Source organism: Podarcis tiliguerta, assembly GCF_965153285.1.
Source record: "Podarcis tiliguerta genome assembly, chromosome: 12".
Lineage (NCBI taxonomy): Eukaryota > Metazoa > Chordata > Lepidosauria > Squamata > Lacertidae > Podarcis > Podarcis tiliguerta.
This window is the reverse complement of record NC_139545.1, coordinates 31,949,452-31,961,495: the sequence shown is the minus strand read 5'-3', so window position 1 is coordinate 31,961,495 and position 12,044 is coordinate 31,949,452. Positions and strand designations below refer to the sequence as shown.

Here is a 12,044-nt window from a genome sequence, read left to right as displayed (position 1 = left end):
TCCACACTTTAGCACGTAAATAAGCCAACCAATGACATGTTAAGGACACACCACCAAAAATATCAGCAAAAACAGATTTAAATGGAAATGGGAGTTGTGATCTGAGTTTCCTGTCTTGTGATGTGAAAACCTTCCAGGTCGGACTCAGTCATGGGCAAAAAGTATTCTACTTCTCCCTTCCAAATAAAGCACATGTTTAAAGTTCCAGTATAAATGAACCTGGTTATCAAATCTGGACAAATGTTTCTCATCCCTGTGAGCAAGTGCAACAGCTAAACCTCTTCCAAGATTTATAATCTACTTGTCAGTCGTAACTTAAACGGACACTACTCAGGCAGTCGAAATAATCCATTTTTCTCTTTTGTATATCTTCTCAAAAATTCATCCTTTTTACATGTCCACCTCCACTTCCAAGTGTTATTTTCTTGTTTTCTTTTTTAAAAAGGAAAATGCCAGCTGCCTACTTCTTATGAGCAATATTATCCTACTTCACCACCATTTATGCAGGCCAGAGTAACATTTTTGGTAAAGTATATGACTCAGCTGTGTGCTTCTAAAAGCATGTAAAAAGCATGGGATTATTTTAAAATGTTATGAAAATTGTACCGGCAGCATTCTTCTTAGTGTCTTAACAAAGCTACAGTTTCAATTTCTTTTATTCCAAAATAAACTGCTTCTACCAGGGCAGCTTGATATTGCAGGAAATGGTTGAGATGGATTGGATACTTTGCAAAGTATACAGAAGAAATTTAAATTGCATTTCTTTGCCTTGAAAACATCGTCCCAACACTACATTACTGAACACATTATCTTGAAGTTGTTGCGGTGTTTCTAATGGAATATAGGAATACAATAAGATGCCTTACACCAACTGGCCCTATTTGTTTAGCCCAATACGGTCTAATCTGACAGGAGGAAGCTCTCCAGGGTCTCCACATCACCAGCCACTTCAGAAATGGGGAGCCTCAGGCCCTTCAGGCCTCTCTAGGTGGTCCTCAGGACTCTCCCCACCCCCAGGCCACAGACCCGCCTGAGCCACCCTTCTCAAAAACCCAGCTTTGCATCCTCCTTGAATGTTTCTGGCCGGCTTAAATGCATCCTTGTTCTCCGATCACACTTCTTGCGTTGGGATTGGTAAGTGAAGCCAGAGTCAACGGCAGACGATTTTGTCGCCATCTTACTCTGAGTTCTACAAGGGGCAACAACACCGCGATTAAGGGCTCATCCAGACTTCCACTTATCCCACCACTTTCCCCTGGGAATATCCAATCTTTATTGCTGAACCAAAACACGGATTGACGTTTGCTGTGATTTAGCACTGAAGAGAAGCGGGGAAAATAAAAAACTGCTCTCTAGGCACAAGAGGAAGTATGGACAAGCCCCAAGTGGGTTATAAGTTATAAATAACAAAACAGACAGGTGGGGGCTGGCTGAGGGCAGAGTGAGGTTGGTGGGTCATGGCCTCATTCTCGCAAATCAACCAACCTCCACAAGATAACAGGGTTTTGGTGTTTTTTATAGTCACATAATATACTCATTTTACGACGGGGTGAGCTCCCGTTGCTCGGTCCCTGCTCCTGCCAACCTAGCAGTTCGAAAGCACGTCAAAGTGCAAGTAGATAAATAGGAACCGCTCCGGAGGGAAGGTAAACGGCGGTTCCGTGCGCTGCTCTGGTTCGCCAGAAGCGGCTTAGTCATGCTGGCCACGACCCGGAAGCTGTACGCCGGCTCCCTCGGCCAGTAAAGCGAGAAGAGTGCCACAACCCCAGAGTCGGCCACGACTGGACCTAACGGTTAGGGGTCCCATTACCTTTAATATACTCATTTTACCACACCGAACTTTTAAAAACGCCCTAAAATTTGTCACAAAATCCGTACACCCCATTCAATTGTTTTTTGGGCAAGGATTCCCCCCCCCCCCCACTATTTATACTGAATTACTTCTGCCAAAATAAAAGATTATTATATCGTCCCTTTTAAAAAGCAACAAAAACATTTCAGTGTCTCTTGAGGCCTGCAATGTTAAGTGATTAATCTCCGACGCTTAATCTGCAACGAACTCCAGCACCTGGACAGGATTAGGCATTATGCTACTCAGAGACCTGCAGATCATGGCCCAAGCCAATTAGGTCTCTTGCTGTAATGCAAGATAATGTTATTATCCAAGTGAAATTCTATTGTGAGGCAGGGGCAGGCCTAGCGCTCTTCGATGCCCCAATGCTCAGGACATAGTAAGCATTCCCTTGCGGCAGTACAAGAGAATGCCGCTCCCATTTTAGAGCCTGGGTTCCCAGCAGGGAGCAAAAAGGCTTATCACGTGCCCTGAACAGGGATAGCGAGCCCCCAGATGTTGCTGGACGACATGGCCCATCATCCCTGACCTGGCCTGAGTAAAAAAACATCTGGAGGTCCAAAGGTTCCCCATCCCTGTTCTAAACTACCCCAGATGTAATGTTAGCAGCATAAGACAACGGTGCTTGCCTGGGAGGATGCATTCAGAAAACGCATTGGAATCTGCAGGGCAAAGATCTACAGCGCTGATCCTGAAGCCCATGATATTCAGGGAGCTGGAGAGAGACCTTGCCAGACTGGCCTCCATGAGGTGACACTCAAGAACTGTTGGAGAGGTCTCTCTGTCTGAGGCAGAGGAGGAGGTTAAATCATCCTCAGACCTTGAAAGCAGCAGCAACTGGTCAACAAAGGGGAATACACCCGAAAGCCCAAAGTCGCCGTGCTACTCAAGAGTAAAGTGCTCCTTGGAAATAACTTCTCAACAGTAAGGGGTTCCTGGACAAGTAGCTTGTGAAGCAGATGATTTGGGGCAGAGTACGGGAAGCCAGTCTTATAAACCACATGTATAGGGAAGTTTTTAATGTTTGATGTTGTACTGCATGAGTAGGCAAAGCAAGGCCCATGGGCTGGATCCGGCCCAATCACCTTCTAAATCTGGCCCACGGATGGTCCGGGAATAAGCATGTTTTTACATGAGTAGAATGTGTGCTTTTATTTAAAATGCATCTCAGGGTTATTTGTGGGGCATAGGAATCCGTTCAATTTTTTTTCCAAAATATAGTCCGGCCCCCCAAAAGGTCTGAGGGACAGTGGACCGGCCCCCTGCTGAAAAAGTTTGCTGACCCCTGTTGTACTGTGTTTGATGTTGGAAGCCGCCTAGAGTGGAAAGGGCAAGCCATTCAGATGGGCAGCATATAAATCAGTTGTTGTTGTTACATTGAGATCTGATAGTTACAAGAACTAATATACGTTTATGCTTCTTACTCTGGCAACCTGATTTGCATTTATCCTGATCTTCCTAGCCGTTGACCTCTACACCTCAGCCTTAGGATTCTGCCTTTGGATTATGTCTGATTCAGGGCTACACTTCTATGCTGAACCTCAGCTTCACCTGGACCTTGTTTGGGGGCTCTCTTTATTACTGCTTGGTGCTCTTTTGTTTTAGACCTGAGGTTGCAGTGGACCTTTATGTGTGCTCTTGCTCCAGCCAACCTCCAAGACTGAGAATTAATCCAGTTGGAACAGAAGAGTGGCTTACACCAAAGCAAGGCTGCATCAGCTTTTATCTACTTGTTTTTTAAAAGTTATATATAGTTTAATACAATAAAAAAACTCTCTGTTTACATATAAATTAAAACAACCTCTGATAAAATATTTTAAAAACTAGATACAAACCAAACACGACTATATCTCACAAATGAAACTGGGAAGAGTAACAAACACAGAAATAAAATTTCCTCAGTGTCCAGCAAAGTTTGGGTCACAGGAATGAAGAGATGTCCAAAGGTTGCTACCATTGCCATCTCAAAAATTAACTAAGGGATGGCATTCCAGAGGGTGGATGCTATCAATGAGAAGCGTCAGTTCCATGCAAATGGCTGATTGTTGAACACCTATTGAAATTCATTTATCTGTGTTACAGAGCATATTTTCTTTGACATTATTATTAATTTATATCCTGCTTTTTCCCCCTCACAGGACTCAAGGCTGAAAGCTTCACACAACCATGCATCAAACATTTTCCTTAACTGGTAAGTGTGATTATGACTTGTGTATCATATTTGATATATACACAGAAGAACAATATATACATGCATGAGTCAAGTGTTCACGCTACAGTGTTAACACTGCTAGGAAATGACATGGGCCATAGCTCCCTGTCACATAATCTGTGAAGCAGACCCATCATTTTCCTGTTCTATGCATGATAAACAAATTAATAAAAAGTACTAAGAATTCCTACCCAAAGCTGGAATAAAAAGAATTACTTACTTAATAGCCAATGCTATATATTCACACACAAGTCAAGGCTTTTCAGATGTAGCACAGCAGGTCTTATCAGCTATAAAAACAAGCATTTTGGCGTGTCATTCTTTTCACAATGTGTTCTTGGAATCACAGTGTGATAGGAAAAAGTCAGGTGCATAAATCTATTCTTAGTCACCACATCGCTGGATCTGCTATTGTGAATTTTGTACCGTGGCCCAAATCAGGATTGTTATAAGAACAGTAGCATTAACTCACAAAACAAGACTATTACCCGGAGGACAGGAACTTGGGTGTTAGCAGAAAGTTCGTGTTTTCAGTCTGAGAACGTTCCACAATCACAGTGGAGAACTTGCAGCTGCGCTCTCAGATCTCTGTTTCAGAGCCAGCTCAATGTGCAAAAAGGACTGGCAAGTTCCCTCTCTTCTTCTTCTTCCTCCTTCTCTACCCCTTAAGAGCCTCTGTTGTCCAGCAAGTTGTAAATTTTCAAAATGTACCATCATAATCTGTGCAGGTCAATGGTGTAAAAACAAAGGTCTATTGTGACGTACATGCCTATGGTGTACCTCCTGCACAAAGCATTCTGAGTACTTGATGGGACAGGTATCATAAACTTATAATCAGGAAATGGTGGGCTCTCCTTCACTGGAGGTATTCAGGCAGAGGCTGGATGGTCATCGGCCAGGGATGCTGCAGTTGCCTCCTGCACTGAGCAAGGGGTTAGCTTGGATAACCTCAAAAGTCCCTTCCAATTCTTAAAAATTCCATGATTTTGGTGGCGCTGTGGGTTAAGCCACAGAGCCTAGGACTTGCTGATCAGAAGGTCGGTGGTTCGAATCCCCACAACGGGGTGAGCTCCTGTGGCTCGGTCCCTGCTCCTGCCAACCTAGCAGTTCGAAAGCACGTCAAAAGTGCAAGTAGATAAATAGGTACCACTCTGGTGGGAAGGTAAACGGCATTTCCATGCACTTCTCTGGTTCGCCAGAAGCAGCTTAGTCATGCTGGCCACATGACCTGGAAGTTGTATGCCGGCTCCCTCGGCCAATAAAGCGAGATGAGCGCCGCAACCCCAGAGTCGGCCACGACTGGACCTAATGGTCAGGGGTCCCTTTACCCTTTACCATATGAACCAGTTTAAGATCTCTGCTTGAGAACTCTGCTCTTTTTGCTTCCCCTTGCCTCCTTCTCATAAACGTTCAACTACTGGGAACAACTAAAAAGGTCTATATGGTGGTGGAATCTTCCTAGAAATGTGCCCGGCCTTTTCACAGCTCACTTTTTAAAACTACTCTCTTAAGATGGGTTTGGCTGTGTACACATTTAAAGCACATTCCCTTTTCTCTCCCCCACCCCCAAAAGGATCCTGGAAACTGTAGTTTACCCATCGCAGAGCTACAATTCCCAGCACCCATAACAAGCTACAGTTCCGATGATTCTCCAGGAGTGAGGTTTAAATGCGCCTTAGATGTATGGTGTATATGCAGCCTTTGTTTCAGGAGGCATTTCCAAAATACAGTTTGTGTTTTTTGTTATCTGCTACTTTTTTCCTGTATTTGTTTTGTTTTGTTCTTAAATTGTTGTCAAGATGCCTTGAGTTTGTATTTGGATAAAAGAGGGATATATGTTTTTAGTATCCAGTATAAATACAGCACAGTTTTGGAATGTCTCGCTTAATCTGGAGGATTAAGGATGCAATTAACAAGGAAATTCTCCTGCACAGTGCCGTGCTATAAGTGACACACCACAGCTGCCCCTGGCTTTTACTCTCTCCTTTCCTCCGAGGAAGCTGGTCAGAGCAGAATGTAACTCCTATTCGTTTCGCTGGACTTTGCACAAAACCATCCTTACATTCAAAAACTTGCCTGATTGCCACAGGTGACCAGGAATTCTATGCAAGTGAGAGAGCTAATGGAGGAGACTGCCAACTCATTTAGTTTCCATGCTAGCTACAGATGAACTGATAAAGTCTCTGCTTCCGCAACAAGGACAGAAACACAGATAGAAAGGGGAGACACAAGTCTCTACCATCAGTGCATTTGGCGTTATTATTTTACTGGCAAGCTAAGAGGCATGGGGGGATGCGGGTGGCGCTGTTGGTTATATCACAGAGCCTAGGACTTGCCGATCAGAAGGTCGGCGGTTCGAATCCCCGCGATGGGGTGAGCTCCCGTTGTTCGGTCCCTGCTCCTGCCAACCTAGCAGTTCGAAAGCACAGCAAAGTGCAAGTAGATAAATAGGTACCCCTCTAGTGGGAAGGTAAACAGTGTTTCTGTGCACTGCTCTGGTTTGCCAGAAGCGGCTTAGTCATGCTGGCCACATGACCCGGAAGCTGTACACCAGCTCCCTCAGCCAATAAAGCGGGATGAGAGCCGCAACCCCAAAGTCGGTCACGACTGGACCTAATGGTCAGGGGTCCCTTTACCTAAGAGGCTAGGATTTAATTAAAACACTTCTAATCCACTATATATATTTATCAGTTGATTGGGGGGCAGAAAACAACAATAAAACCATTCTTGGGAACACCTAAAACCATAAAACATAACAATCAATTAATAATATTTGGCATTGAATCTTAAAATATGTAATACCAAACAACGGCACAAGCATGTCAAATGTTCAACATGGTCCAAACGCCTGAGTAAAAAGCCAGTTTTTAACATGGGACTAAAATGTATCCAATCTTGGCCCCAGCCAGGCTTTTTTGGTATTACTGGGATACCATGGTGATTATTCTGTGCAGGTTGGAGAAAGAGGAGTCCATCCTCTGCAAACTGCCTGAAACACAGGCTAGTTGCCCCTTAACAGGCAAGTACTTTGTTTTTTTGCAGGCTAGTTAACTTTACAAGTCTGTGCAGTGGTTTTCAACTGGAGGGTTGGGACCTGCAGCCTGATCCAATCTTTCTGTAAAGGTAAAGGTAAAGGTACCCCTGCCCGTACAGGCCAGTCTTGACAGACTCTAGGGTTGTGCGCCCATCTCACTCAAGAGGCCGGGGGCCAGCGCTGTCTGGAGACACTTCCGGATCACGTGGCCAGCGTGACATCGCGGCTCTGGTGAGCCAGAGCCGCACACGGAAACGCCGTTTACCTTCCCGCTAGTAAGCGGTCCCTATTTATCTACTTGCACCCGAGAGTGCTTTCGAACTGCTAGGTTGGCAGGTGCTGGGACCAAACAACGGGAGCGCACCCTGTCGCGGGGATTCGAACCGCCGACCTTGCGATCAGCAAGCCCTAGGCGCTGAGGCTTTAGCCCACAGCGCCACCCGTGTCCCAATCTTTCTGTACTAGGCCATAAAAAGGAATACTTATATTAGCATACTACAATTTTTTTTTAAAGTCCTATTCACTCTCAAATACCCTATGCATCAAAGTGGGTTGTGTTCTTTTGCAAGGGAGGGGGGAAGAAAACAACTAGAAAACCTTAAACACATCATTTAAAGAACAATGCAACAGGATACAAAAGGGTGCATGAGTTTGAAGGTATACAAAAATGAATAAAATTAATTTTAAAAAGCTGTCATGCGGGATGCTGGCACAGGACAGGTATCAGGCAAATGCAGAAAAAAATATACGACTCAGAAAAATACCCACGACTCACCAATCCATTGTTTGGCTGAAGAGAAAAATCAAACGGAACATTATTGGGCTAGATCAGAAGAGTATTTGCACACAACTCAGCCTGAACCTTAGGCACACATTTGAGCTTCAGTGTGGTGGCCCCCAGGTTGGAGAATGCCCTCCCCTCCAAGATACAACACTGTACAAATTTTGATGTCTGGCATGGATGTAGCCTGGGGTCGGGCAGGGAGGGGCAGCTGCCCCCCCATCAATAAAAATACATAGCTAACTGAGGTTCTGCCCCCACCAACAAAAATCCTGGCTACGCCCATGATATGTGGTCAAGATGCACCCTTTTTGCACAGACTTCTGGTGGTGGAAGATGAGATCAGAATATGCCTTTCATTGTAGTGTTTTTGCCATTTCTGACTGCTGTTTAATTTATACTCTAGTAATGCTTATGTATTGCATATTTTATTGTACAGTACTGAGGTCCACGTAATCCATCCTGGGACCACATATTAAATAAATGTAATAAATTAGGCAGCCCCTCTAGCAGTTTGCATGCAGGATCAAACTCCTGCTATGCTGTACTACAATCTGACTCTACTTATTTCAGCATCCTTCTGCACCTTCCATCATAATTTAACACTTCAGTTCATTAAACCTCTGACCCTTTTGCAAGGAAAACACTGCCTTCCTTTCCTCTCCCCCCCCCCCCAGCACCTATACATACTAAGAAATAATTCAGATCTTTATGGAATGCTATGTTTAGAAAACACTATATACCATGTCACCTGTAAGCATGTCGATTGTCCAGTGCCCATTTAAAAACACACATGCTTTGCATTTAAGAGAGCAGTCAGAACGCTCTTCCAAGAACATAGAAAAGCTTAGCTTTCATTCCAAAGTTTCTAGAATTTGTGATGGAAGGGGAAAACATGGAGCTAAGAAAAGTCTAGGATGATATGCAGCCTGAACTTGCAGTACTGAATTGAAAACTGCAAGTGTCCAGGAAGCTCTACAGATTCAAAGAGGGGCTTCACTCTACCCTACATCTCTACAGCACAAAGCTACAAGCCTAGCACTGGAACTCAGAATGGCAACTGTGTTTGACTTAATGCCAGAAGTGCATATGGTTTAGATAGCATCTTAAGGAAAGGAAAGCATTCAAAGCTGATAATGTTCATGATTTTAAGTCTGCATACTTTTGATAGTCCCACCGCATATGTACAGTTCACTGTGTACAACTATGGTGAGGAGCTACAGTCAACCAAGGCTTCCTCTTGCATTTGTATACTGTTTTCCTGCAATCAAATCACTATAAGCAATGCAAAATAAACACGCTTTAATATAAACATCTACTGAGAGGTTTCTACCACATATTCCTCCGGGCATGTTGTAACATGAAGCGCTCCTATGAAGGATAACCTGTCTTGTCAATCTACCCAAGGCAACTATGGATTTTTACTTGCTTTTTTCTTTTTTTAAATGGATAAATACGAGATGGTCAACTCTAGAGCAAATGTGTCAGAGTAGATGGTTGTACAGGACTAATCCTCGATATTCCTTTCAGCCTTTAGACTGTGTGGCTTTCCATGACAAGACTGAAGGAAGCTCTTCTGTACTGAACAAATTGCCCATCTCTCAAACTAAATACTTCTGTTTCAAGTCTTACACCAAAGTTTTGCTCTGCAAGCCTATCCACACCCTTAAACTTGCTAAACTTGAAGCAAGTCTACGGCTTTCAACAGGACTTACCTCCACATAGCCATGATTAGGGTTTTGGCTTTGAAACCTGTTCACCAGCCTTCTCCAACCTGGGAGATGGCTGGGGCTGATGGGAGTTGTAGTCCAAAATGTCTGGAGAATAACACAGTGGGGAAGGCTGCTCTACACCCATAAGAAGGTTATAATCAATACAACACAGTGGCTTCTCTTAGGGTGTGATCACTTTATCATAGCACCACAGGCAGCTATGACAACATTAAGGATCAGGGTTCTGAACAGGGATGGCTTTAATGTGGTTTAATAGGCAGATGTTTGTCAGCAATTGCCAAAAACAGTGCTAGCAACCTTTTACTTTTTTAAAAAAATTGTTTAAATATTCTTTTTAAGCACTCACATAACTGCTTCTGGATTAACTTAAAATAGTTTGTTAACTAGGGTTCTAACTACATTTACAAGATTTCTCTATTTTTGCTTAGAATATGCTTGATAGACAGCAGCTGAACATGTACTGAACTGTAGAGAACTTCTGTCTATGGTACCGGTATATTGTGTGAATGACGGTTTGCATGTATAGTTTATATGTGTGAATGCAAGGCCTTTGATTTAATTCACTCATTCATTCTGCTTGTTTGGCTGTCTATAATGCACAGCATGTTCAGTGTAGTCAAACACCATTCTGTTTGTAGGGTTTGTACGGCTGCAGAAGATATAAGGCGTTCCTAGCATTCTATTGTAGCTTTGCACAAACTGCCACCATCTTGCCAGAACGTTTGTGTTTGGTTTTTCAAGGTAACTTTAAGACATTTCTCCTCCTGGCTGACAGGCAGCCTTCAGCCTCTTAACTATCTGAACTTGGAAAACTGTCAATGAAAGTCAGGTGACTATCACTGTTCAAACCAAAGTCCTTACATAAATGTGACCTTTGTGTTGCTCTCAATGCTCCAAACTGTACAGGCACTATAGCTGGGACAGTATTTTTTAAAATATTGCATAGCTCCCATAAATGTGCATAATGGATTTATATATTGGAAAATAATAAGCCCTGTTTCTGAAGTAAGTGTGCTTTGCAAACTGAAAAGGACTGCAGGTGGAAATGGGCCTTCAAAGTCACTTCATTGTAACACAGAGGCATTTTACAGAAATCTCAAGGCTTATCCTAATTATGGAGCAAACACCGCACTGAAGGCAGGTACCAAGTGTTTATCTAACTAGTGCTGCCAGTCAAGCCTTACTGTGCTAGGCCTTAGCCCCAGGACCCACTTTCTAGTGTTAAGTGCCAATGAACCAACCATACAGAGCTGTCTTTGAACACACCCAAAGCATTCTCCTTTCAGCACAGGAAGTTTCAACACCTCCATGAGCGCTGCCAGAGGGAAGCAAGCTTCCAGCTCCTACAACTTCCATCCATGACTCTGGAGCTTGACAACGAAACAGAACCTCCATGCACAAGGGCAGTGTACCTACGAATGTCGGGGAAGGCAGCAAGAGAGGAGAGGCAGCTGCCAGCAGGGAACCTGCTGCTGGAGTTCCTAGAAGCATCTGCCCGGCCCCTGTTGGGAAACGGGACGCTGGGCGAGTAAAATGGGCCTGGGGGCTATGCTTTTAGAAAGCAGCCCTCAGCCCCGGAACCTCTCCGTTTGGGGGGGAGGCGCTTGCTGGTGCATCTGCATGCTAGCCAAAAGACTCTTCCCTGAGGCCTCGCCTCCTCTTTGGGGTTACCGGAAGCAGCACGACCTGCTGGCCTCGGCTTGGCCCTTCCCCCGAAGGGGGAGGGATGTCCCCTCACCCCCGAAAGCGGGCCAAGCTGCGCCAAGGACAGGCCCTAGGTCAACTCTGGCAGCCTCCCCGCTTCTCCCCTCCCAGCGGCAGCCGCCTGGAGGACCGGGGAGCAAGTGGCGCGGCGGCTACCGGGGCAGCAGCAGCAGCAGCAGCCGCAGCCCGCGCTCTTCTGCGCGTGCCGCCGGGGCTCCGTGACTTACCTTGGCAGCCATGCTTTACCTTGCGCAGCCGGCCCTTTCCCCCTGGCGAGGCGAGCGGAGGCGGCGGCAGCGGCGAGCGGCGTCCTCGCAGACGCGCCAACCAGGAGAGAGGAAGCGCCGCCGCCGCCCGCCCATTGGCTGCCGGCGGCCCCCGGGAACCCGCTGCGGCGCGCGTGATCCGCCTGTGTCCTCCGGCCTGGCTGCCCGGGCGGCGCGTGTTGACTCCCCGGCTCCCCGTGGTCCCTTATCCGGCCAATAAGGTGAAATGTAGCAGCTCTGGCGGGCAAAGCCATCCCGGAGGTGGCGGCGTGGAGATACTTTATGATTTATTTTTTGGTGATTCGTACTTTTACCTCCTGCAGCTGCATCCCGTGGAGAGGAAATGCTGCATATACATATACTGGTGGGGGTGGTGTATTCCTGCCTGCGCCTTATCATAAGTAAAGCCCATTAACTTTAAATGGGATGTGTGCCCGGGTAAGGGGGTGGTATATAGGATTG

General features: G+C 45.4%; 1 protein-coding gene across 2 annotated transcripts in view; it reads right to left on the bottom strand.

Annotated features, from left to right (window-relative positions):
* Nucleotides 1-11,650, bottom strand: part of SLC25A13 (solute carrier family 25 member 13) — a 107,698-nt gene extending 96,048 nt beyond the window's left edge. Inside the window, exons 1-2 of one of the 2 annotated variants that reach the window (XM_083405394.1) lie at nucleotides 11,544-11,643; nucleotides 7,874-7,888 (exon numbers count right to left, since the gene is read on the bottom strand). In XM_083405394.1, the coding sequence (XP_083261520.1) occupies nucleotides 7,874-7,888; nucleotides 11,544-11,555 (27 nt within the window). In that variant the 5' untranslated portion in view covers nucleotides 11,556-11,643. Of the gene's footprint in view, nucleotides 1-7,873; nucleotides 7,889-11,543 lie in introns of both variants that reach the window. The other variant, XM_083405395.1, reaches the window with a different exon arrangement.
* Between the last annotated feature and the right edge of the window lie 394 nt (nucleotides 11,651-12,044).